At 35.8% G+C, this 24,473-nt stretch overlaps 1 protein-coding gene across 1 annotated transcript; it reads left to right on the top strand.

The window, feature by feature from the left end:
• Positions 1–796: 796 nt before the first annotated feature.
• On the top strand, positions 797–24,063 carry RNF212 (ring finger protein 212). The gene is made up of 12 exons (XM_074148230.1): positions 797–908; positions 2,500–2,561; positions 6,521–6,595; positions 9,388–9,444; positions 14,267–14,325; positions 16,463–16,527; positions 16,617–16,686; positions 17,321–17,366; positions 18,723–18,786; positions 20,552–20,624; positions 21,414–21,610; positions 24,026–24,063. The coding sequence occupies exons 1-12, from the start codon at positions 797–799 to the stop codon at positions 24,061–24,063; spliced, it is 918 nt and encodes a 305-aa protein (XP_074004331.1).
• Positions 24,064–24,473: the final 410 nt, after the last annotated feature.

Here is a 24,473-nt window from a genome sequence, read left to right as displayed (position 1 = left end):
TGTTTTCAGTCTCCTTCAAGATTTTTAATTAACTCTATAAAGCAGAATCTGAATTATAGCTCTTTTGGGAAATACTTTGGGGGCAGTAGTCTTTATGAATAGAAAAGCTGGACATTCCTCCTATGCGGTCTGTGGCTCTGTCATACTCAGAACTACAGCCTGCACAGCAAGTAGGTCTGCAAGGGAATTTTCCCCTGAAATTTCATCAAGGGAAATTAGCAAGCCCTAGGTTTTTTTTATATAAAGTATGAAAGTCAAAACTCCTTAGTTTGCACTTTTTTCCCTACCAAAAGAAGCAACAACAAGTCTGTGACAGTAAATTAATGACCTTCCCAGATTCCTGCATTTAGAAGACTGAAAAGGCACTGCCATTTTCCACACACCTGCTGTCCCAACGGCAGCCCCTGCTGCATGGTCACCTCTGTGAGGAGGACAGGGCTCATGGTAAAGCACCTGCCAGAGCCCTGGTGGCTGATCCAGTTCAGTTGCCCACCTGTGGGGAAAGGAAGGGAAAATCTCTTACAGAGGATCCCCTGCATGGGTGCCCTCTCCAGTTTGGTAGTGGGAGACCAGAAAACCCCCTTTTTTGGGGCTGTGAGGGTCAAACTCTGCTGCCCTCAGGCCCCCTGGGTGGGGGAGGGGGAGGTGCCACCCCTCACCTCAGGGCCCAGCGCTGCCTCAGAGCCCAGGAACATGGCAGAGGGAGGCCTGTAGGCCTCATCCCGTGGGCAGCAAGGAGGGTTGGCATCTGTCTCAGCCACCTGCTCCCTGCCAGGCCCTCCTGCTCCTCTGCCCCATGGCCGTCCCAGTCTTTTGCAACATCTGCTTCTGTGAGCCCCGCAAGCCCACCCCACGGTTCAGCCTCACAAGCTGTGGCCATGTTGTCTGTGAGATCTGCCTCCAGAAAGGTAATGGCTGCTGCAGGCATGGGCGGCTTGGCCCTCTGCTTGAGCGAGAGAGGCAGGGCCAGTGTGCACACATTTACCTTAACTGTTAGCATTTCTGACTCACTGTGGAAAAAAGAAAGGCTGAGCATTCTTTTAGTCAGCCTAATGTTATTGATAAACCATTTCAATTCTTGCTATTGATTTTCTTTAAACAGTAAATCATCTGTGTCTGCCTCCGACGAATCTGGCTGGGGCAATGTGGCTTTGAGAACAAACCTTGGACACAGAAAACTGGAGGCCTTAGTAAAAGTTGAGTCTGGATGCTTATGATCCATGATTGCATTGTAAAAAAAATAAGATGGAATTCTTTTTCTTTAGCAAAAGGGCAATTTGCAAACATAGGATTTATTTAGGGTGGGTTTGCTAATGGTCTTAAGACATTTTAAATCTCGGTATTGTCACTGAAACACTAGAACATTTTCACCTCTAGGTTGGAGGTGATGTTTTAAAGCTCTTGTATGTTGTATGCAATTTCTGAGTCATATTTGGGGACTCCTGTCACATGCTCAGCTGAAGATCTGTGGAAAAAATAGCACAAAAAGGAAGTTGGTTTTCAAAAGAAAAAAATAGCAAACAAATATCAATGTTTTTCCCTTTGAGATCACGCTAAATGACTTGGTTTTTGTAAAGGCACACAGAATAAATGATCAATCTGTATTTCAGAATTAAAAACTTTTGACTAAAAGTTTTCACAGGATTGCTGTTGAGGAAAGAGGGTCATAAAATGCAGCCTATAACTACAACTTACAGGCTCCTAGAACCTGAACAATAGCTTTCCTTTCTGCTCTTAGTATTGTCGAGACATTATATTTTTTATTATTATTTATTATATAAACCTGAGACATTATAATTTTTTTTTGCTGTGAATCCAAAAATAATATCAGGTTTAAAATGTTTTTACACTTTAAAGATATTTATAAACATCTATCCTTAGAATACTTAGAAAGGAAGCAGCTAGTAAAATTATCAATTATATATATTGTATTCATATGCATTTACTAGAAATATTCACTAATATGGTTGCCAATAAGCAAAGATACATTTTAAAAAATGATTGTTTTAAAAGTGATGTGATGAATTTTTCACTGGAAAAATTCGCAAGGTAAAATTATTAATTCTTTGAAGTTAAAGTTTCATATGTTTTATCAAGAGCCAGACTGGGCCCCAATCTAAAAGTCATATATCTACTTGACTGTAAGTCATTAGTGCACTTAAGCATACATTTAATTAAACCAGGCAAGTAGTCCTATTTAAATCAAAGGAACTAAAAGTCACCTGCATTCAGTGACAATAATGATATTCATAAAATCATTTACATGAATGCTTATTTGCAGGAGTTAGACCTGATGACATTCACACACATTTTCCCTGTGCAACTGTGTGTAATGGTTATAGAATCAAATTCTTTACTCATGTTTATTTGCATTTCTCATATAACCTTCAGATTCCTTCCACAAGCTCCAAACAAAGGTGTAGACATCAAATTCTATTAAAAATGTATTCAACAGCTGTTGCATTTGATGTATATTTTAAATGTGTCTTTACCTTACAGGCAAAAAAGATGAATGTTTGATCTGTAGAACTCCTTGTCGTACATTATTCCTTTCAAAGCAGGTAAATGAAGCTTTAGTATTGTTGTATTACATTAATCTGTAGTTTGTTTAACAGCTAAATGATTTACATTGCAGAATACTTCCCTTTTGTTTGCCAACTGTGACACGAATATTTACTGATGAAAGGTTGATAGACTTAGATACTTATGCAGTATACAGCTTTTAGCTTTACGGATTTCTTCAAATAAAAGCCTAGAGAGACTCTTTAAGTTTTCAGATTCTGCTGGACTGTAAATCACTCCAACCTTTTCAAGAAACATGACTGGCTACTGTTTAACATCAGTGACTACTTTCAAAATGTGGAAAAACGTTTATTGACTTTGGCATTTGCAACAGAAAAAAGTTGACTGTAATGAATTATTTTATGTAATGGACTGAACCAAAAATCTACATGGCGGCCCATCGATGTTTTCAAGTGTATTGGGTTTTTTCCCCGTTTTCTTTTAAGCTTAACTATTTTCCTTATGGCCATGTGATTAAGACAGGATCTGAAACATTGTTGGGAATTCTTGGTATTCACTAGGGAATGAACAGCTTTTAATTCTCTTTCTTGAGAAATCATTAGAAAGATTTAATTTTCCCATTTCTCTGAGGAACCATCTTTTCCTTAGCTGATTTTATAGATGGGTTGTGAAAACATTTACGTTTTCCTAGACTGATGCCTACCTACAAGACAAGCCTACCTTACAATGATAGAAGAAAAGTACTAAGAGTAATCAATACATCAAGTCCTAGAAGGCTATAAGGCAATCTTGTATATGAAATAGAGGACAATTTGGGACTAAGTCTGAAACCATGACCTTGAAGGAGGCCATGATTTCTCTAGGTATTTTTAAAACTTAGCTGATGTATCTCTAAATACTGAAATCTCTACCTCTAAATACTATATATAAAAAAGTAAAAAACTGCTACACTATATTTCATATTTGTAAACGTGGAATCTTGCAGAAGTGAAACAGGGTGAAGAAGACAATACTACCAAAAAATAAAAAATTAAAACAAAACAACAGAATGCAAACAAAATACAAAGGGAAAGTGCACACAGTAATCAAAGTGAAAATCCAAAACCCCCTCACAGAACTTCTAAAGGAGATATTTTAATAAGCTTTCAATATCAGCCTACCCTGGCTGCAAGTTTTGTTATTAATTTCAGTCACAGAATAATTTAGGTTGTCAGGGACCTCTGGAGGTCATCTTGTCCAACAGCTTGCTCAAAACAAAGTTAGTTTTGAAGTTATATCAGTCTTAAATTGCAGCATTTCAACAGAATTTGATAATTTGCTTCAAAAAATACTGAAGGACTTTAACAATACAATGACTGGGATAACTAGCAAAAATATTAGTTGTTTCATTAGAACCTGCCCCTGCTCTGGAGAACTGGAAGGAAGCAAATTACCATATTCTTTAAAAAAGACATTAATGTTGATTGCTTAGCCTTGATTAAGAACAGATAAAATGATTGGAATGATAATTAAAGATGCATATAAAAAAGTCAAGGCTCTATAATTCAGGAACTCAAGTGGAAATATACCTGGTAACCTTTATGAGCTTGCTGCTATGGAAGAATTCCCAATGAGTAGGAGGTCCTATAAATGTGTTAAAACTCCTCATTAAATTGTATATTGGGGCAATCAGCATCTACACATTTAACATTCTCATCTTTACAGTAATGCACGCTTGTCACCTTTGTATCTTCCTTCTATGTCTCACGATCCCCACTTGCTTCTTCCCAGGAGATCGTTAAGTGTTATGATAAATCAAAATCTCGCTGTTCATTATTTCAAAATATCACGTTAACATCTGGTACTCCTCCATGCAACAGATAAAATATAAGTGTTCTACAAACCTTTATTTTGAAGAGTTTTTAAATCAGCAACAAAGCTGGTTGGTTTTTATTTTTCTCAGATCTGATAGGTACTTAAACCTTTGTTAGGACCCTAAAGAGGTTTCTAGAGCTTGCCTTCAATGAACAAATTTTAAAGAGGCCAAATGTATTTTTATGAATACATTAATTTTTCCAGATGAAATTTTACTGTCTTGTTTGTACTTTCTTTACTTAAATGCCACGGATAGGTTAGACTGTGCTGTCTATCTACTTTTCCCTTTCTTGTTCTGCCAATTCATTCTGTGGAAATTTTTGAATGCTTTGGCTAATGTCAACCAAATTCAAAAGAGCAGAGGAAGTTTCAAATGCAATTAATTTCCTCCTGTGAGTTGTATAAATATTAGTAGCTGGGAAAGGAAGGAAAAGCTGTTTAGTTCCTCTGGTGAGGGAAGTGCAAGTACAGCTCATCAATAACCAGAAGTGCGTTTGCCAGCCACGTGCGGAGTTCTACAGTAACCAAACAGTGCATGCCATCTTCACTCAGATGAATTGCCATACAGGACATCAAAGAAGCTGATGTCAGAATATGGGGGACAAAAGATATAAACCTCTTGCAAATCCAGGTTATTAATTTAGCTCCTCATGTAATTATTTTTCATACAAATGAGACTCAATTCCCTCGTTACTAAAAATATATCATGTAAGCACACATTGAAGATAGGTTTGTCAAATGCAGCTGTTATTTAGTCTTGGATATTTGACTTTATACTAGTGTTATACTATTTTTGGAGTAGGGAAAATTATTGTCTATCTATGTTTAGGCATTTCCAAATGGAGTAAAGCCTAAATCTTCTTTTACTTCAATGCAATATTTTTAATTTAAGTGATAGCACTTATATTTTTATTTTCTTAGTAGCCTAGAAAAGTGATGCTTCATTCGTAGGTGGCCTACTTCTTAATTCCTTCAATAATTCACCTTTCTTTAATTTTTCAAATTTTTAAACTTTTTAAGATTCTTTAGTACTTCTGGGATTCATGGATTTTGGAAGGTGGTTCCTTTCCTGGCAGACGACTTTTTTTTGGGACAACCTTCTTTTAACATCTAAATATGTTGGGATTCTTTTTGCTTTTTTATTCAACTTTTGGCTAGTCATAAAGCTACCTTCTATTATACAATCACAATATATGAAAGAGAACCTTCTGGTTTACAGTTTACAGGTAGATGTGGAGGTTTTTTAATTGAAATGTGATCACTGTTAGTAATATAACTATTTTAACTTAGTACTCTAGCTAGTGTAACTATTTTGGGATTTATTTATTTTTTCCTTATGAATAAATTAGGAATACATGTATTCTGGATTAAAGAAACACTTAACTAAGTTATCTACATTACTTTGTAGATTTGGATAGCTGTCCAAATGTTACTCTAATTCTGAAATTCACTCCATGTTTTGTAGCATTTCTTTTTTACTATAAAAAATAAATATATTCCTGAATTAAAATGATAGCTTAGGTGCTGAGCAGTTACTCAGTATTTTCTAAAAACAGAGATGGCCATTTGTGAGGCCACACCATGATCTCTGATTAAAAATGTCAGTCATAAAATACCTGAAAAATTCAACTATCATTTTAGGGCTTTTTTCTTGTGCTAGGATAGCATTCTGCTGCCCAACAGGCAGGAGAGATAAAAAGATTCCAGTCAACATTGGAACCATACTGAAAAAGGACTTTGAAACACAACTGTTTATATGATGCATCCATGGGGCTGGGGATGGTGGGAACCAAAAAGCCCAGAAAGGGACTGCCAGAAACCTGGCTGTTGGTCTGGAGGTAATGCCTCTTCCAGGGGACCACAACATCTTCCTTGAATGTCCTTTGGAAATTGTTGTTGTCTTAGTTGCAATAAATATATATGTGTGCAATATACTTAAACAAAAGTACAAAGTCTTCCAGATAGTTAATAAAGGCATTAAATAAAACTGGGCTTGTTTTCAATTTCTGTATCATCCTACTCTTGATCTGTCCATTTTTATTTGTATACATCAATCAATTTAAGGAACACTTGACAAAATGCTATTTTTAATACAGCTTGTAAATAAAAATGCTAACATTGGTATACTTTCTTTTCTTGGTAGACAAATCCTGATATTCAGTCACTGTTCGTGGGAATAGATGCGTTATGCAAGAAATATTCAAAAGAAATAGCACAGGTGAATCTGCCTTATGACTTTTTAACTATAAAATAATCAGCAGCTTCTACTGATGGGAAAAATATGTGAGTGAATGCTTGAAAATGAATGTATGCCTGTTACTATCTTTATTTCCTTAATTGTACAGTTGCAAAGTTTTTAAGAATGCATAAAGTATTCATCACGGTCACTGTTCATGTTTTCAAACTCTCTCTGAGGACCACTAGGCCGGTTATTTTAATGATGTAAAATCACTTTCAATGCCATACAATGAAAAATTAGATCTGCCAGAACCTTAAACCTGCCCAGGCAGTGTGCCCTAATTACAGCAATAAAAAGTTACACTGTGAAAACTTCAGCTGGCTAAAGCCCTGAGCTGAACGTGTGTTTTCTCTCTCTCTCTTTTTTTTTTTTAAATCAAAGTGAGCAAGTTAACAAACATCCCTGATCTCAAAGGCTTTATTAAAAACAATAAGAATCTAATTCCTAAAAAGCAAAAGAACCATCCTCAAAACAGGTCTGCTTTTTTCAGAGAGATGCAATAAGAGATTTCAATGTAAATTTCCTCTCTGCCTTCTGTAAACTCCAGACAGGATGCCTTCCTTCAGGCTTACTTTCCAGTCCAGAACTTTAGTAGCTGTCTGGTTAAATGAACACATATAAATACCCATTGCCTCCTCCTTTTCTGCATCTCTTTATCTTGGCTTTGGGACTTGTCCTTGTCCCTGTTACTGAGCATTTCTATGGCAGTTTCAACCACTCTAGGTTGAACTGTAGTGGTACATTCTCCCTGAACCCATCTGCAACCTTCATTGTATATTCTCATCTCCCTTGGGCTGCTACTTGTTGGATCTTGTGGTGACATTGCTGATCCTGCAGAAGAGTATCCCGGGGAAGATCATCTGCTTTCTTCAACGGTGATTATGGATTCACATTTCCTCTACTCTGTGCTTCACAAACTTCTCCAAAGCTGAGCGTGGTCTCTTTCCTCAGCACTCCTCCTCCTCAGATGCATAGGTGACACAAGGTAAACAAGAAGCCTTCCTCTGTCCTTCCATAGACACCTTTTAACAGAATGTATGATGATCAGCAGTTATTCTCTAAACTGAACAAATCCAGACAGCCATACCACCAATCACACATGAATACAAACATCTGTAATGTGTCAAATAAAAGAAAAAGAGGACATGATCCCAAAAGATTAAGGTAGGTTTTCTGTAGCCTGAGATAACCTGTGGGAAACATATTGAAGTGTTATTAAGGCATTAAAGTATGTTCAGAACTTCTACCAGGGTAAAAAGACGTAAGAGCAGCTTGTGCTTTGTTAGGGAAAAGGTTATCTAATCTACTATCCTGTCACAACAGTGGGTGCTTTCCTAAGCAAGGCTGGCATGTAGTGATATAGTGCTCTTCAGAACAGCTTCCTATCTTTCAACAGTTTGTGGCACAGGGATTTCTCAAGGTGGAATTGCTGTCTTTGCATTCAAAAGCTTTTGGTGGATATTTTGTCCCATGTAATTGTCAAATTGTTTTCTGAATATTTAGTTCCTATCACATACTATGGAAAGGAGATCCTCAGGTCTAACACTGTGTGATGATGATTTCCTTTTTCAGATTTTAACATGTTAGCTACTAGTTTCATTTGATACTCTTGAATCCCATTCTAGAGGAAAATATAACCATTCGCATGCACTCCATCTGTGCTAATCATTAGTTTTAGACTGCTAACACATCCCTTTAACTATCTTTTTTTTTTTTTTTCGGCCATGAAGACTCATACTCTGTGTGGTCATTCTTTCACTGAAGCTCTTACAAACCTCTGATTAATCTGAATGATTTCCAGACCTACTATATCCCTTCTGAGATTAGGATATAGTAGCATGTATTTTTTAATACTATTCCTTTTTTAACCACTTCTAAAATCTGATTTTCCTTTTTTGACTGGTACTGAGCACTGAATTGACATTTTCACAGATTCTTTCTTTATAGACCCAAGACCTCATTTCTGATTGGTGGGAGGCAGCTCAAAGCCATTACTTTCTGTGTGGCTGTTTCTTCCATCAGTTCTGAAGACACTTCTGATCCTTAGATGTGTATCCAATGGGAACCTCTCAGGCTCTTCTACAGTGAATAAAAAGTAACCATTTCAATTAGATACTCCACTACGGTTTTATCTTCTCTGACTGTTTCTTCTTGGTTGTCTCTATCCCCACTTATCTTCTGGCAGTAGGAAGAAAGATTTATTACTCAGTTATTGACAATTGTAATTTGTTCCTCAAGATCTTGTCTTGCTTACCTTGTATATTTTTACTTTTAACCTGTCATGATTTATGATCCTCATTTGGACACAAGAAGTGCTTACACACCACCAGACAGCATGTCTAACAATTATTTTTTAATTAACGGGATATTTTTACAAGGCAAGTTATAATTGCCAGTAAGACACACTAGTTTTTATGTTGCCATTAATTTTATGTGTTTGCTTAGCACTAATGAATAAGAAACACTGGAGCTAAACTGGCTTTCCAGTGTCTTTACCTTGTTATTGAGCATAATGTTAAAATATAAATTCATTGAAATAAATCTACCAACTTTAAGGTAGGTCATACTAGATTAAATAAAATTTATAAGACTTTCTCTATCAATCATAATAACTTTGAATGTTTTGTTGGAGAAGATTTAAAGAAGATAGGTTAAATACTTATTAAAATATAGAAAAAAATGAATACTGTGAAGTAGATCTCCATTACTTTTTTGCCGAGGTTGCATAAATGTAATGTAGTCCAGCTTAATATAATTGTATTTATTTTTAGGTTTCAGAATTTCAAGAAAAACACCGTAAACATTTATTAACATACCACAAACAAAAGGTAAATCTAATTGCAATTTTTTAATTTTGTTACTCATGTTTGCCTTGTTACTTTGGTTTATTTTTAGAAAATATATTCACCTTTTATTGGAATACTTAGAATAATTTATGAGGATTGCCTGATTCCTGTCATTATAAATACCACTTTTTAATTGTTTAAAATTTGTGAGGAATTTATTAATTACTGTTACTATTATTTAATAAAACAGATTTTAGTTGTGGGGTGACTGAGATTAAATGGAGAATCAAAGGACAGGGAGAGAAGAAACCAATTCACTGTATGGAGGAGAAAGTAGAAGAGCTGGGAAGAGATTAGTACTCAGTGATAAGCCTAGAGGAAAAGAAGACTAGGGCTGAAAAACTGAATGAGAAGCTTGAGCAAGGGAGAACAAGACTAAGAGCTAGTACCCTGAATTAGGGAACACTCAATGGGTAGAGGAATAGAATTCTAGAGGAATGGAATCTGCTTGAGGGTCGGAAGGCTCTACAGAGGGATCTGGACAGGTTGGATCAATGGGCCAAGGCCAATGGGATGAGGTTTAATAAGGCCAAGTGCCGGGTCCTGCATTTCGGTCACAACAACCCCAGGCAACACTACAGGCTTGGGGAAGAGTGGCTGGAAAGCTGCCCATCAGAAAAGGACCTGGGGGTGTTGGTGGACAGCCAGCTTAACATGAGCCAGCAGTGTGCCCAGGTGGCCAAGAAGGCCAACAGCATCCTGGCCTGTATCAGGAATAGCGTGGCCAGCAGGAGTAGGGAAGTGATCGTGCCTCTGTACTTGGCACTGGTGAGGCCTCACCTCGAGTACTGTGTTCAGTTCTGGGCCCCTCTACTACAAGAAGGACATTGAAGTGCTGGAGCGTGTCCAGAGGAGAGCCACCAAGCTGGTGAGGGGTCTAGAGAACAAGTCATATGAGGAGAGGCTGAGGGAACTGAGGATGTTTAGTTTGGAGAAGAGGGGGCTGCGGGAAGACCTCATTGTTCTCTACAACTACCTGAAAGGAGGTTGTAGAGAGGTGGGTGTTGGCCTCTTCTCCCAAGTGAATAATGACAGGACCAGAGGAGATGGTCTGAAGTTGTGGCAGGGGAGGTTTAGATTAGGTATTAGGAAGAATTACTTTACTGAGAGGGTGGTCAGGCATTGAACGGCCTGCCCAGTGAGCTGGTAGAGTCGCCATCCCTGGAGGTATTTAAGAAACGTGTAGACATGGCACCTCAGTGCATGCTCTAGTGCCCAAGATTGTTGGTTTGTGTCTGTTTGTGGGGTTTTTTTGGTGTGTGTTTTTGGGGTTTCTTTTTTGTTATTTTTTTTTTGTTGGTTGGACTCAATGATCTCAAAGGTCCCTTCCAACCATGAAGATTCTGTGATTCTGTAATTAATTATTTTGTGGAGAACAAGTACTGAATTTGTGACTATGACTCTTTATCTGTAGGTTGGAAAGAAAATTTCTTTTTCATTTCTCAGCTACTTCTGAATATTTGATAAAATATTTGGCTGTTTCATGCATTTCTAAGGACATGTCCAGGTATATTACTTAAAGCTACTTGGCAGTACTGGTGAACCAACCCATCGGTAGGTGCCCTGTGTATGAAATGACAGAAGCAAACTCATATAGCTGGCCAATTGGCCATTTTGTGTGTGAGGAGAGCATCTGATATAGTTCTCATGGATAGAACACCTTGAAAACTTAAGTGCTTTGTGGCCCATTCTCTTCTGTTTTCCATTACTGTGTCTTGGGATCAGTCCTAGTGCACTGTGGAGTAGGCAGTTTTTTCAAGGTCCTGTCCTTCTACTTTCAAAGCCAGGCCACATAGGAGTCCTGATTTTATGCCCTCTTCTCATCTATTGTTCTGACTCTGGGTGGTAAAACTGAAACCCACAGGCAAAGTAAAATAAAGCTCTTAATAGAATTTTGCATAAATAGAAATGTTATCTCCAAGGAATCCGTGCAGAGCTTCGATACTTTTTGATGGTAGGTTTCTAAGTTATTTACTGTTGAGATATTTGTTTAACAGTTGTAAAGTATTCAAGGATGCTGCTTGACCTAAGGAAAGTATTTAGGTGACAGTACAGAAACAGCCGAAGATTTAGTTGGTTGCTATTTCAATGACACAATGTCTTGGGTATTTTTCTTGTAATTTTGTCCATTCTATCAGTATTTTAAAACTGCTCGCATTGGATCAGGGTCAGAAGAGGCTGGTTATCTTAAACACCCTATGTGAGGCTATGGCTAGAACTGGTGAGTCTGCTTTGGTGCAGAAATGGTTTGAGAGTGAGGCTGAGGTGAGCAAGGAAGAGAAGAGTTTGCCCGTGCAATGACCTAGACAGGCTGGAGAGGTGGGCTCGTGCAAATTGAATGAAGTTCAACCAAGCCAAGTGCAGGGTCCTGCACCTGGGACGTGGCAACCCCAGGCACAAATACAAGTTGGGTGGAAAATGGCTGGAGAGCAGCCCTGAGGAGAAGGACTTGGGAGTGCTTATGGATGAGAAGCTCAACATGAGCAGGCAGTGTGCACTGGCAGCCCAGAGAGCCAACCGTGTCCTGGGCTGCATCAGGAGAAGTGTGGCCAGCAGGTCTCGCGAGGTGATTCTGCCCCTCTACTCTGCGCTCGTGAGACCCCTCCTGGAGTACTGTGTCCAGCTTTGGAGTCCTCAACACAGAAAGGACATGGACCTGTTGGAACGGGTCCAGCGGAGGGCCACGAGGATGATCAGAGGGATGGAGCACCTCTCCTATGAAGACAGACTGAGAGAGCTGGGGTTGTTCAGCCTGGAGAAGAGAAGGCTCCGGGGAGACCTTATAACAGCCTATCAATACCTGAAGGGAGCCTACAGAAGAGCTGAAGAGGGACTCTTTGTCAGGAAGAGTGGTGACAGGACAAGGGGCAATGGTTTTAAATTGGAAGAGAAGAGATTTAGATTAGATATAAGGAAGAAATTCTTTACAGTGAGGGTGGTGAGGCACTGGAACAGGTTGCCCAGGGAAGTTGTGGATGCCCCATCCCTGGAAGTGTTCAAGGCCAGGCTGGATGGGGCTTTGAGCAACCTGCTCTAGTGAGAGGTGTCCCTGCCCATGGCAGGGGGGTTGGAACTAGATGATCTTTAAGGTCCTTTCCAACTCTAGCCATTCTATGATTCTATGATTCTATATACCCATCTCCTTCCTGTGAGTTTCAGTTAGCAATGCTCCCTCTTTCAGGGCTACTGGGAGAGAGTCTGAAGGAGCTGGGGAAGGCTAAATTGCAGCTGACAGAGGCACACAGGATGAGAGAGTGGGAGTAGATGCTCACACTCAGGGTTGTAATCTCTGTCTGAGTCTTCCTGCCACTGGCTTTGAGGTAAAGGTGAGTGGGAAAAGGATGGAGCAAGTGATTTACAGTATAAGCAGTTTGGCAAATGACAATGACCCCCAGGGAGGTGAGGAAGCGCAAATCTACCCTTTGACACAAGTGCTTCTTCCTGCCGTCCTCCACTATGCAGGTCTTGGCTTTTGGGGAAGGCAGAGTACTGTATAAGGAAATTCACAGCTGGGTTCTCATGCTTGGCTGTATTGTTTGTGGTCCCCTTCCTTATTTCTAGTATGTGATCCTTGTCACTGTCAACCAACAGCTCTCGTGACCTTGATAGAAACTTCTTTGTTGCTGTTTCTGTGAGTTGTACAGACACTGGAGATGATGGTGTGTGGTGTGGGCACTTCCTGGCAAGTCTAGACCCCAAGATAGTGAAAACCAAATAGTTACCTTCTTTAAGACATTTTGGCCTTACAATGATCCAGTCCTACTGAGTTACAGAATAAGGTACATTGCTCCTGACATCCGTACTGGTCACATTCTTAATTGAACCTAGCTCTCATTAGAAAAAAGAAGAATACAAAAAAATAGATCTTATGTAAATTAGATTGTCTTTAATCTGTTTGTAGAGTTTCACATCTGTAAAAAGAGCATAATATCTGCCACTAGCAATATGATTTTATAAAGGTGTATCAAGTAATGTTATTAAAGAATTCAAATAATATTGTGAGCAGAAGCATGAAAAGTTAACAAGAAAATTCATAATTTGTCTTCAAATCAAAACATGAATAGTATGAAGTAGTATAGGACTAAGGTCACACAATGGAAATTAAGTATAAAATACAGATGCAGTATTGAGGCTACTGAGTACATTTTTACATCCTCTATAAAATATAATGTATGATCATGTAATGAAAAACTGTAAAAAATGCACATACTAGGGACCTGACCTAATGTTCTTGACCTTAGTGTTCAATTTTGCAATCTCATAACATTTTTTAATGGAGATATTTTTGGTTGTGTCTATAACATAATAGGAAATACTCTTCACATAAGCTTATTACAAATAGATAGTGTGAAGAACTGAATAAATTTTGGATTGGAAATGAGAAATATGGGAACATGGTATTTGGTATTTTGTGAGGTTATTGGTAACTTTTCCAGGTAATTCCTTATTAAATGCACCATAACTTTTATATCAGGTATGGAAAAGAGAAAGAAAAATAAAAGCAAACTATTTTTAAGCACTTTTCTTAGTATTAATTTATCCAATATTACCAGCACACTTTTTAACAAAAGGTAATCAAAGTAAATCTGCAACTGCCAAAAAGAAGCATAACTTTTTCAGCCTGACTGCTAAATGGATCTATACAACAGCTATAGTCTTGCCCCAGTAAATGTGGAATAGCAATGTTATTTGAGATTACAACCAAAAGAAAACAGTCTTTCAGCACTTTGGAATACTAATTGTATGAGAATGAAGTTGTATATCACACAAATAGATTTTGTTGAAATCTCTGATTATCTCACAGACAGTAAAACTGGAAGAATCTCTCAAGAAAGTAACACAACAAATTCATCAGATACAACGGTAAGAGGTTTAATGCAGCAAAAGTAAATGAGAAACAGTCTTTGTAATCAGAAAACAGTAAGTTCAATTGATAATAAAGAAATCATGCTTTATTTGCCTTTCTCATATATTGTGGGGTATAAATAGAAGAAACATATTTTTAAGAAATAAGTGAACAGTGATTTCTGTCATCAGGACCATTTTATTCACATTAATTAAGCCTGTCAGGAAGGAATCCTTTTATTTTTAAATTCAAGTCAGTAGTTACTCTAAAAATTAACTTTTAGCAATCTATTTTTTGTGATGAATTAAACATCATATAGATTTCATTTTTAAAATTTGTATTTGTATTTACATGAACATGTTTTTTTCAATGGGCTTTCCAGCATCAGCCTGGATAGTACTATGATATCTTTCCTAGTATCTAGTCCATTTGTAAAATTACCAGAGTTTTGTGAAATGATTCTTATTTCTGTTTCTAGAAAAATCAACTTCTTGACTCAAATTAGTCTTTCTTCACAAAGATTTCAAAGAACTAGGCAAGAGGTAGCTCATCATTATCCCCCTGCTTACTGACTGATACACCTTTTTTCATCTTATTTCCAACTTAACGCCTCAGTCCTTATTGACCCATAAATGCACTTTGTGCTATTACTTTTCATTTCATTAAATTTGGTTTTCAATTATTTGTTTGAAAAGATCACATTTTTAAAATCATTATGTAGTTCTCCTCAATATTGATGTAACTTTTCTATCTTCAGAACTTTCCGTCTTCAGATTTTGCAAACTGTGGGCTATCCCTGAGTCATTAGAGAATAAATTAAACAGGATCAGTTGCAAGACTAAACTGAAGAGGACATCACTAATAACATTTCTGCACTCTCCTCACACTTTTTTGTTGTTATTTCGCTTTTAATATTATTTATGCTATACTTATCTGAATTAATTGCTCTTACCTCTGTTTTAAAGTCCGCGTGGCCTATACAGCACTCTAATATTCAAATCAAATTAACACAGAAAACCGTATTATCTTACTACTGTTTAAAAACATCTGCTTACCAGAACATAAAATAAAACGGAAAAGATATCCAATTGATCTACTGTAATCCACCTATGGTGAAATTATTACTTTTTCCATATAACTTTTGTTTCCATGTCCTGTTTTATCCTTCCCATTTTCTAAGACTTCAAAATCTACTGGGAAAAAGCTTAACAGGTTTGGTCCACCTTTTCCTTCTAGGGAATATGAGTATTGAGTATTTAGTGTATAGTTACAACATACTACTCCCTATAGAGCCATCTTCTTGAGATAAGCTCTTCTTTCGAATACCACTGATCAAGAATGCTGAAATCTCCATAATAAGACAGTTCACAAAGCTGGCAATTTAATTGTAAAATGTTGTTGATCTTTATTTCTATTCTGTGTTTTTTCAGTATAGACTTTCTTTTGACTCTGATGTGCACATAATACTGTATTGTGCATTCTTATGTTTCTTGGTGTAATATAACTGAAAGAAAAACAATATGTAGGGAACTAGGTATGTGGTGGACTATCATAGTTTATATATTTTTATCCACAGCCTCCTTTTCCTTGTCTTCATCTCAAATAAATAGCATCTTGGTTATACCAAACACAGAGTTCTTACTGAGTTTCAGATTTTTCAGAGTTCTACCAAGAGAATGTGACGTAGGGCTTCTCCTTGCATGCCCAGTAGACATATTCCTCCTATTTATGGTCATTGGCAAAGGTATCAGTTTTACATGCCTGTGGGAGAATAGTATAAATATGCCAATATTTCTTTTGATAACTGGATGTTTTTAAAGTTTGGGAAATGTATACATCAGAATTAAGATTTTTGGCTCTACTGTGGTTAATAGTTGTATTTTAACATCTGTTGCTCCCAAGGTACTTTACCAGAATGTTATCCTAAATTGATATTGTTGGGCATGTAATGACTGATACAGACATCATGATATAGACAAGTTAATAGCTTATCAAATAGGTTGTTATTTTGCTTCATGGCAAATAGTATCATGTTAAAACCAGCTATTGATGGATAAAATGTTTTGATGTTATGCTTTATTGACCAGTTAGACAAATGAACAAATCAAACCAACTTTCAGTTTATATCTGTTGTTTCTTCTGTTTCCCCTTTAGTATGAAACCTCCTGAACAAACTACACAACTACCATTTTCCAGTACAAGTAGAAATCCACTTTCCAGTAAGAAGTGTTGGTTTAAGATACTAACTATGGAATACATATCACTGGATATAGCTATGTTCTAATATTAAATTTATTAATGACTTTAGTTCCTACAAGAAAACAGAATGGTTATTCTTCATGTTCTCTTCATCCTGGTCATCCTTCCACTTCTGAAATGTAGGTACAAATCTATTAATTTTCAATGAAAACCTTACCAGTGACAACAAACTGATATTTTATACTCAAAGGCATTTTTTTTGTAGTGAGTTTAAAATAAGTATATTTTCTGATTTTGTGTTTTTTTTCTGCAAACTATGTAAGTATAAAACTAAATGACTTGCACAGACACCCTACATGTACATCGCAGTTGTCTAAAGTTAGATGGGATGGACTCCAGCAAGTCTCATTAAATTTTAAATAAATTGAACATAGAGTTTTCTCAAGCTAGAAGATTTCTATACCTGTGACTTTATTTTTTTTTAAATAAAATTTCAGAATGCCCTTGTAATGGAGACAAGTGACAAATATATAAATATGCATATTTATTCAGACTTCAATGCTAGACTGACAATGCTAATCATAAAATAAATGTATCTGTACATGTCTAAAACAAAAATCAGAATCAATTTATAAATTTTTTTTACTGCTAGTGGGTTTTGGACCAAACCCTAAATATTTCTGTTATGCATAATACGTTACGCTTTTCCATTATTAGTCAAATTTAACATGAGAATATATTGTAATTTTAGTCATTATAGTGAATGTGTTATTTTTATTACAATGTCATACTTATTTTGACTTTTATTGTAAGAATGGAGTCAATGGAGGTTGATCCTATACCTTCACCAATGCGGAAAGTAAGTGGGGGTTTTTTGTATATATGTGTGTATATATATGTGTAGACATGTACATATGCTTTTGATTTCTCCTACTCTGTAAATACGGCAAAAGATAGGATCCCTCTCCCCCATTCAAAACAGTTCTTACGTACATACTTATTTCAGCTATGCTTGATGCTTAGTAGAAGTCAGATGCTCAAAAGGAAATAAATCACAACTTTGATTTCTGGAATTATACTCTCCACATGCCATATACAGGCTTTTAAAATTCTGATGCTAAATTAAATGGCAAATTCTGTAAATCTTAGCATGTTATAAAAGTGTTGTTACTGTTTCAAAAATAAATGTTGCTAATGCATGAAACTGAGAGTTGTAATTAAGTTTAAATTCTAATATGTCAAGGAATGGAAATATATGTGAGATTTCCACCTTCACCAGACCTCATGTAGATTTCTGCAGCACAAATCTATTTTAGCATTTAAATTTTCTTTATAACCTATGGATTGGTTATATCATAGACATATCATAGACCTATATTTATATCTATAACCTATGGATTAGTGTATGTGATTCGTCTCATTCTGAAGGACACTTATTAATCTCATTCCTGTTTCTCTTCCCTGACCATGAAGAGAATTTTGGGGGATCAGGCTATATGTAAATTCTGTCATTGCAGAGTTATAAGAAGTGAATTGCTTGGAACTCTTAACTTCACATCATACTGATTTTTCAAAACATTCCTGAAATTTCATTTTTGATAGATGAAAGGTATTTTTAAGCCACAAATGAAGCCAGTCATTATCTTTCACCTTTCAAAAACAATTTTGTTTCCTGCTTGACCAGTTGATCTTGCTTTTGTCGATGCTCAGGGACAGAGATGTATGTATAGTATCTTCACATGTTAAGAAAAAACTAGGGTAGAAGTCAATGGTCAGAAAACAGTGTTAGAACATGATATTTGACTAGGGAATTGCAAACTTTGAATGACATCTCTAAGATGAGAATGAAGGTAGGAAATTTTCATTATATTAATATTCTCAATAGGAGAGGTAACATCCGGGCACAGGTGGTAGCTTAAGAATGGAATCGCAGCACAGAAAATGACATAAGTGTCCAATATTTCTATTACCTGAATGTGACAGGACTTTTTGGAATAAAGCTAAAATACATGTGCTTTCCTCCCACTGTAGATCTCTAAAAAATAGTAACTTAATTCTAAAGTTTTGCATTTCAGTGCTATGAACAAAACTGGCAGTGGAAGGCACCAGAAATCTGCAGGCTTTATAGGCCACAAAAATGTAACACTGTTGCTTAAAATGCCTTAATAATTAACATACTTATCACACTGTAATTAATGCCTTGACCTCCATTTAGCCTGACACACCGACTGGTCCAACAAGATTCTCATTAATAACTCCACCGCAAGATGGACGTATGGGTGAGTAAAAATAAGGTTTGTAACTGGATAACATTTGTATTACATTAAGAGGATAAATAAATTAAAATCCATACACTGGCAATTTACAGAGCAAACTTGAATTGTGTTGAGGTATAAGGAACTTAGCATGTAGACACCAATCCAGCAGATGGGAAATGAAGAATTAAATAAGTCTCCCTAATATTGACCTACTCTATTCTGTGAATAATTACTTGTAACCAAAATGATTTTTGCTGAGCAATCACAGTCAACAGTTGCAAAGAAAATACTGTAATGACATGTATAGTTGAACTGAACAGTCATACTTGCAATATATACCGTGCACTCTGTGTTAACCTTCATAATTATATTTGTTCATAGTTACCAGAGATTAACATTCTCCATAATGTTATGTTAAAAACCACATGAGGAAATGGGGGGAAAGTAAATGGAAGTTACAAAAGTATTTTATAACAAAAGTTGGGTAATTAAGTTGAGATCAAGAATTGAGAATCAGAAAGGGGATTTTTTTTTTTCCACCATATCGCTGTAATAGGGTGTAAGACATTTTACTTGCCTGTACTTCCTTTCATTCCTGGGCTGTTGCAGAGCTTGGGAAACACTCTGATGTAAATAAGACATGAATAACAGACTACTAAAATTACTGCATTCTCCTTGAGTACTGTTTATTTGTGAGGAGTTTCCCAGAATTCCTAATGCTCTGCAGGTCTACCGTTTATTGTCCCTCCCATTCTTGGTTTTACATTCAGCATGTTTCTGTAACAGCCCAGGCAGTCTTTCATCTGGCTTCACAGTTAATAGAATCCATCTCCAGCCACATAAGGAGCATCTCTTGTATTTTTACATGGTGAAAACATCCCAAAACAAAGACAAATGCAATTGCAAATTGTTTCTTTTATGTTATATTTGATTTATGTGTTCCTTCCTATATGCATGCTTCCCTATAAATTTATGGATAACAAGATAGTGAGCATTGAGGTTAACTGTTTTTATTGTGTCTAAATATAAATAGATATTTAGTTAGATAGTAAAATTATATGTAGAACAGTTATGTGTTCAGCACATTTCAGAATCAACCCATAAATTTTTGCAGAGGACAAAGCTGAATGAATCAAAGTATACTTGCAAAAGTAAGGGCAAGCAGACACAATGCACTAAAAAAAGTTTCCTTCTTTGAGATGGACGAGGCAAAAAAGAATAGCTGAAAAACTGGAGCACCTCAGCAGAGCTATCTTGATAGTCTAATAATAGTGTAATAAATGAGAGAAGGTGAAAGAAACCAATATATGTATTTAACTTGAAAAAGATTTGCAGGAGTGGTGCAATATGATGTTTTCATGACAGCTAAGCTCTATGTAGGATTAATCTATTAAGACAAAGACAATTGTTCACCTTTACCCTCTGCTGGAATACTGCTGAGGACTTTTGATAGCTTTCATTTTTGCTGGATCTTCTTCCAGCAAGAGGTACTGGAAGACAGCTCACACCTCAGCAAATGTCTTGTCTGTGCTACATTGTCAAAACACATTATTAATTTTTAGGGCTATTTTAATCCTTTCTCAAGTGACATGGTGACTTTATTTTGTTAGCCAATTCATTATCTTTCATTGTCTGTTGTAATCATGCACCATTTTTAATTCCTGAATAAACTGATCATGAATTTGTCCCAAATAATGCAATTGAAGTACTAGTCTTTGTTTCCAAAATCATCTCTTAAGTAAAATAGGTGATTCATGTTCTGTTTTCAAAAATTCAATTCTTACAGGGAGTGTATCCTACAGAAATTCTCAATCATCTGGAATAATGTCAAGTCAAAATAGTAGAGCAGGATCTACAAGGTAATTAAATACCTTTTCAAGATGTTACAGTCTCATATGAGAGACTGAAGTTTCCCTTCTCTGGCTTTTATTAATCTGTACATTAAAAGTTTGTACTATATATCTGAAGAAATGTTATTGTGCAGGCTTACTATCACCTGTATGAACGTGTGTATTACTGTTGGAAAGCTTTATTTTGAAATCACTTTCTTCAAAATTGTGCAGAGATAATCTGAGCTTCTGTAGCTGCAGACATCTACAGTCATAGTATTTTTATACAAAAGATAGTAATTTTATAGTAAGAAAGTACAACAATGTGTCTGCCTTATAAATTCTTCTAAAAATCAGAGATGACAAAACAATATCTACATAAGAGCTATTCCCTGAAAAACCTGAACATCTTCATGCAGCATGTAGCAGGTGTTTCAGGTTTTTCATTTAAACATTGAAAGTCTCAAACTGTGAGAATTATTAACATCAAGAAAAAACTTGAAATGGTTCCAGAAAAAGTAAACTCTTGTTCTCTATAATCATTAAGTCAAATATGTCTTCCGAGCACAAATTTAAAATATATATAACAAAATATTTTTTTTTTCCATCTCTGATTCTCCTATCATTTGTTTTGTCATTCTGCTTTTTAAAATCTGTAAAAATCCTAAAAAAGTTAAAATCTGCTAAGGAATACGTAGAACACAATAATTTATAGCATTTTCTATTAAAATATTAGCACTGTGATTTTAAGTAGTTTTGAAATCTCTTGTGCTAGGAAAGTAGCCTCAAATCATATACATAAATTAATTTCATTAACAGATCCACACCTATAAGACTACCACATAGTGGATGTTCACTTACATCATCATCTGGATCACAAAGTAGTAGAAGGGGGTCATGGGCTACTTCTGATTTCAGAACCCCCCAGTTGTATCCATTTACATCACCTTCCCCACAGCCCTCTGTAACAAGACCACCAATCACCATCTCTGGACTTCTACAAAGACAACATATAGGCAAGTATATTTTATAAAATAACAACATTTAACACTTGCTGAAAAATTTTCAGCCTAACATATGCTTTTTACTTATTTACTGGACAATAGTAAATAAGAAATAAATTAAGTAACACAAAAGTGATATTTCAAAATTGGAAGCAGGCTATCAGCAAAATATGAAAAATATTAATGTTTATGATGAGCATTTTGTGTTAGTCTTCTGTGCAATAGAATATCTGCTGTGAAAATGCTTCACCTCAGAATAATATTTAAATCTGATAATGTCCATAATTGTTTCTAGAAAAAATACCAGTTCTAAATAATGCAAAACATATAATAATTTTACAAAAACTAATCTTGCAACAAATGTCAAATAAGGAGTAGAAAAAAGAAAAACATGAGTGGAAGAAGTGCAGTGAACTCAGAAGGAGTCATAGCAAGACTGGGATAGGTTTCTGCTAACAAAGCAGAATAGTTGAGTTGACACATGGGAAAGAAGGAAAAAAAATGTCTATAATGAAAACAATGAATGGAGACAGTTCCTGTATGACTGTACGGTGTGCTGTAGAAATTAGGTGACAGTTGACATGTCACTATGTCCAGCAGAGAAAAAACAATCATAAAAGGAAACTACAGTATTCTGAGAGTAAGAAATGAAGTGTTAGTCACCTGATTATTAGGAACAGGGGAATTTTAATGGAAATTAACTTATGAGTGAACTCATTCTGAAAATGAAAAATTGATAAGGAATGAGCAGATGATGAGACAGATAAGAAGAAGGAAGATGTACTAAGTAACAGAAAACAAGGTGAGGATATTAAAAGTTATGGGAGTAGAAAAGGAGCCCAGAACAGTGCATGGGACAGAACAAAGGCTATAGAGGAAGCAGGTTAAAGAATTTATGAAGAATGGAGATAAGAATGCAGAATATAAGTGTAAAAGAGGAAGCAGGATGGACCAAAGGAAAAAGATTAGAGGACAGTAAAGGCTATTTTCCCTGTGAAGCATGAAGAGATGCTCTGGATAGTTACAACAAACAGATCAAACACAAAAGAAAAGAATAAGGAAATGATGAGAAGAAAATTAAAGGAGGCAAAAGCATTATCTAGTCTTTTATATTTATGTTTTATAACTATTATTATTTATTTAGTTGTACTTCTCTGTCACATGTTCTGTATCTTCCCAGTTTGGGAGGAAAGGCTTAGGTGACAATTATAATCATTTGTTGCTGGTGATTTTTCACATATTCTGTATGATATTAATTTTAATTCTTTTATGATTACCTATTATGCCATCACAGACTTAATAGTAATCTTCTCAGTCCCATGTTTTTTTCAGTCCTAGTACTGTTCTATCATTTGCCAAATTTTCTGTCTCAACTTCACATTTCTTACAGATCTAGCTGTCAAGACACCCACATAAATGTCCAAAAGTGACAGTAAAAAGGGAGATAGCCCAGGGTATTATTTGTTGAGTGCAGCGTAAAACTAGCAAAAGTAGCTGCATAGAGACCAGCCCAAGAGTAGGTAGGAGTTGCACTGGGACACTTTTAACTGATAAAATCATGAAATTGTAGAATCATAGAGTCGTAGAATCATAGAGTCATGGAATCACAGAACAGCTCAGGTTGGAAGGCACCTTGAAAGACCATCTGGTCCAACCTTTTGTGGGAAAGGGGGCCTAGATGAGATTATCTAGCACCCTGACCAGTCACATCTTGAAAACCTAATTCTTCATATTGCAGAATTTACATCACAAGTGAAATCTTTGTTATTTACATTAAAAGGATAATTCAGCTATAAAGGATTTTTCAGTCCATATTAGTAAATATGACCTTTCTATCCCAAGAGTAACACATCCCAAACAGTTTTGAGTTCATGACACTAAAATAAAGATATTTTAGGAAATTCACTTGTACTCAAGTTATGAATGCTTATAGCTTGTGGAAGCTTACATCATAATTGTTTTTCTTGTGGAATTTCTGGACAGTGATATAGCATATGAAATAATGCACGAACCTGATAGAATCTGTAAACAATGTAGTAGAAATCAAAGTTAAAAAAAAAAAACAAAACACCTATATTGAACTTAAGTATTAGTTGTCTTTGAGCTATATCATTACAAGTTAATTGCAGTTCAGATGCAGAACAATGCTTTGGATATTCACTTCTGTAGCTGAAATTGGAATATGGCAAAAATGCTTTTACGGAAAGAGAAACCTAATTCTTTTATCTAAATAGAAAGAAGCATATTTAGATTCATAAAAACAACTACACAAAAGTTCTCATCAAAATGTATGGATTTTTTAAAAAATTTTTAATAATTTTCACTTTCTGTCTTCCTTGAATAAGTTCCCAAAATAATTTACATGAATAAAGTTTTCCTTTAGTCTTACTAAATTCCTTTCCATTTGTAATTGTACTCTTTTTCTAGGATCGACTAATTTTGGAGGACATTCGGCAGAAAGATAAGAAAACATCTGTGAATTGTTTTGGTCAATAAGCATCTGGAGACGTCCTACACAGTCTTTGAATATCAAAATATTGTAATTTGTATAAAATATCAAATTGGCATAAACCAGCTAACTATTCGGCATGAATAATGTATTTAAAACATCACTGATCTTGCTGATTAACACATACAATAGTTTTAAACGAGAGTGTGAAATCCCCTTGCCATTTTTAGAAATTTTTGGCTTAAAATATGTTGTATAAATAAACAGCCTTTATTAACTAAATGTTAAAACAAAACATGATTATATATTCAATGACCATTTCTTGCTGTGAATGCACTGAGCTGCAACAGAACTCTATTTTTAAATGGTCACACCTGTACAGTATTAGAGATGAGCCCCAGTCCTAAAATTTTTAATTTATGGATT

The sequence above is a fragment of the Numenius arquata genome, chromosome 5 (genome assembly GCF_964106895.1).
Source record: "Numenius arquata chromosome 5, bNumArq3.hap1.1, whole genome shotgun sequence".
Taxonomy (NCBI): domain Eukaryota; kingdom Metazoa; phylum Chordata; class Aves; order Charadriiformes; family Scolopacidae; genus Numenius; species Numenius arquata.
The sequence above is the reverse complement of the archived record's forward strand: the minus strand, read 5'-3'. Positions and strand labels throughout refer to the sequence as shown.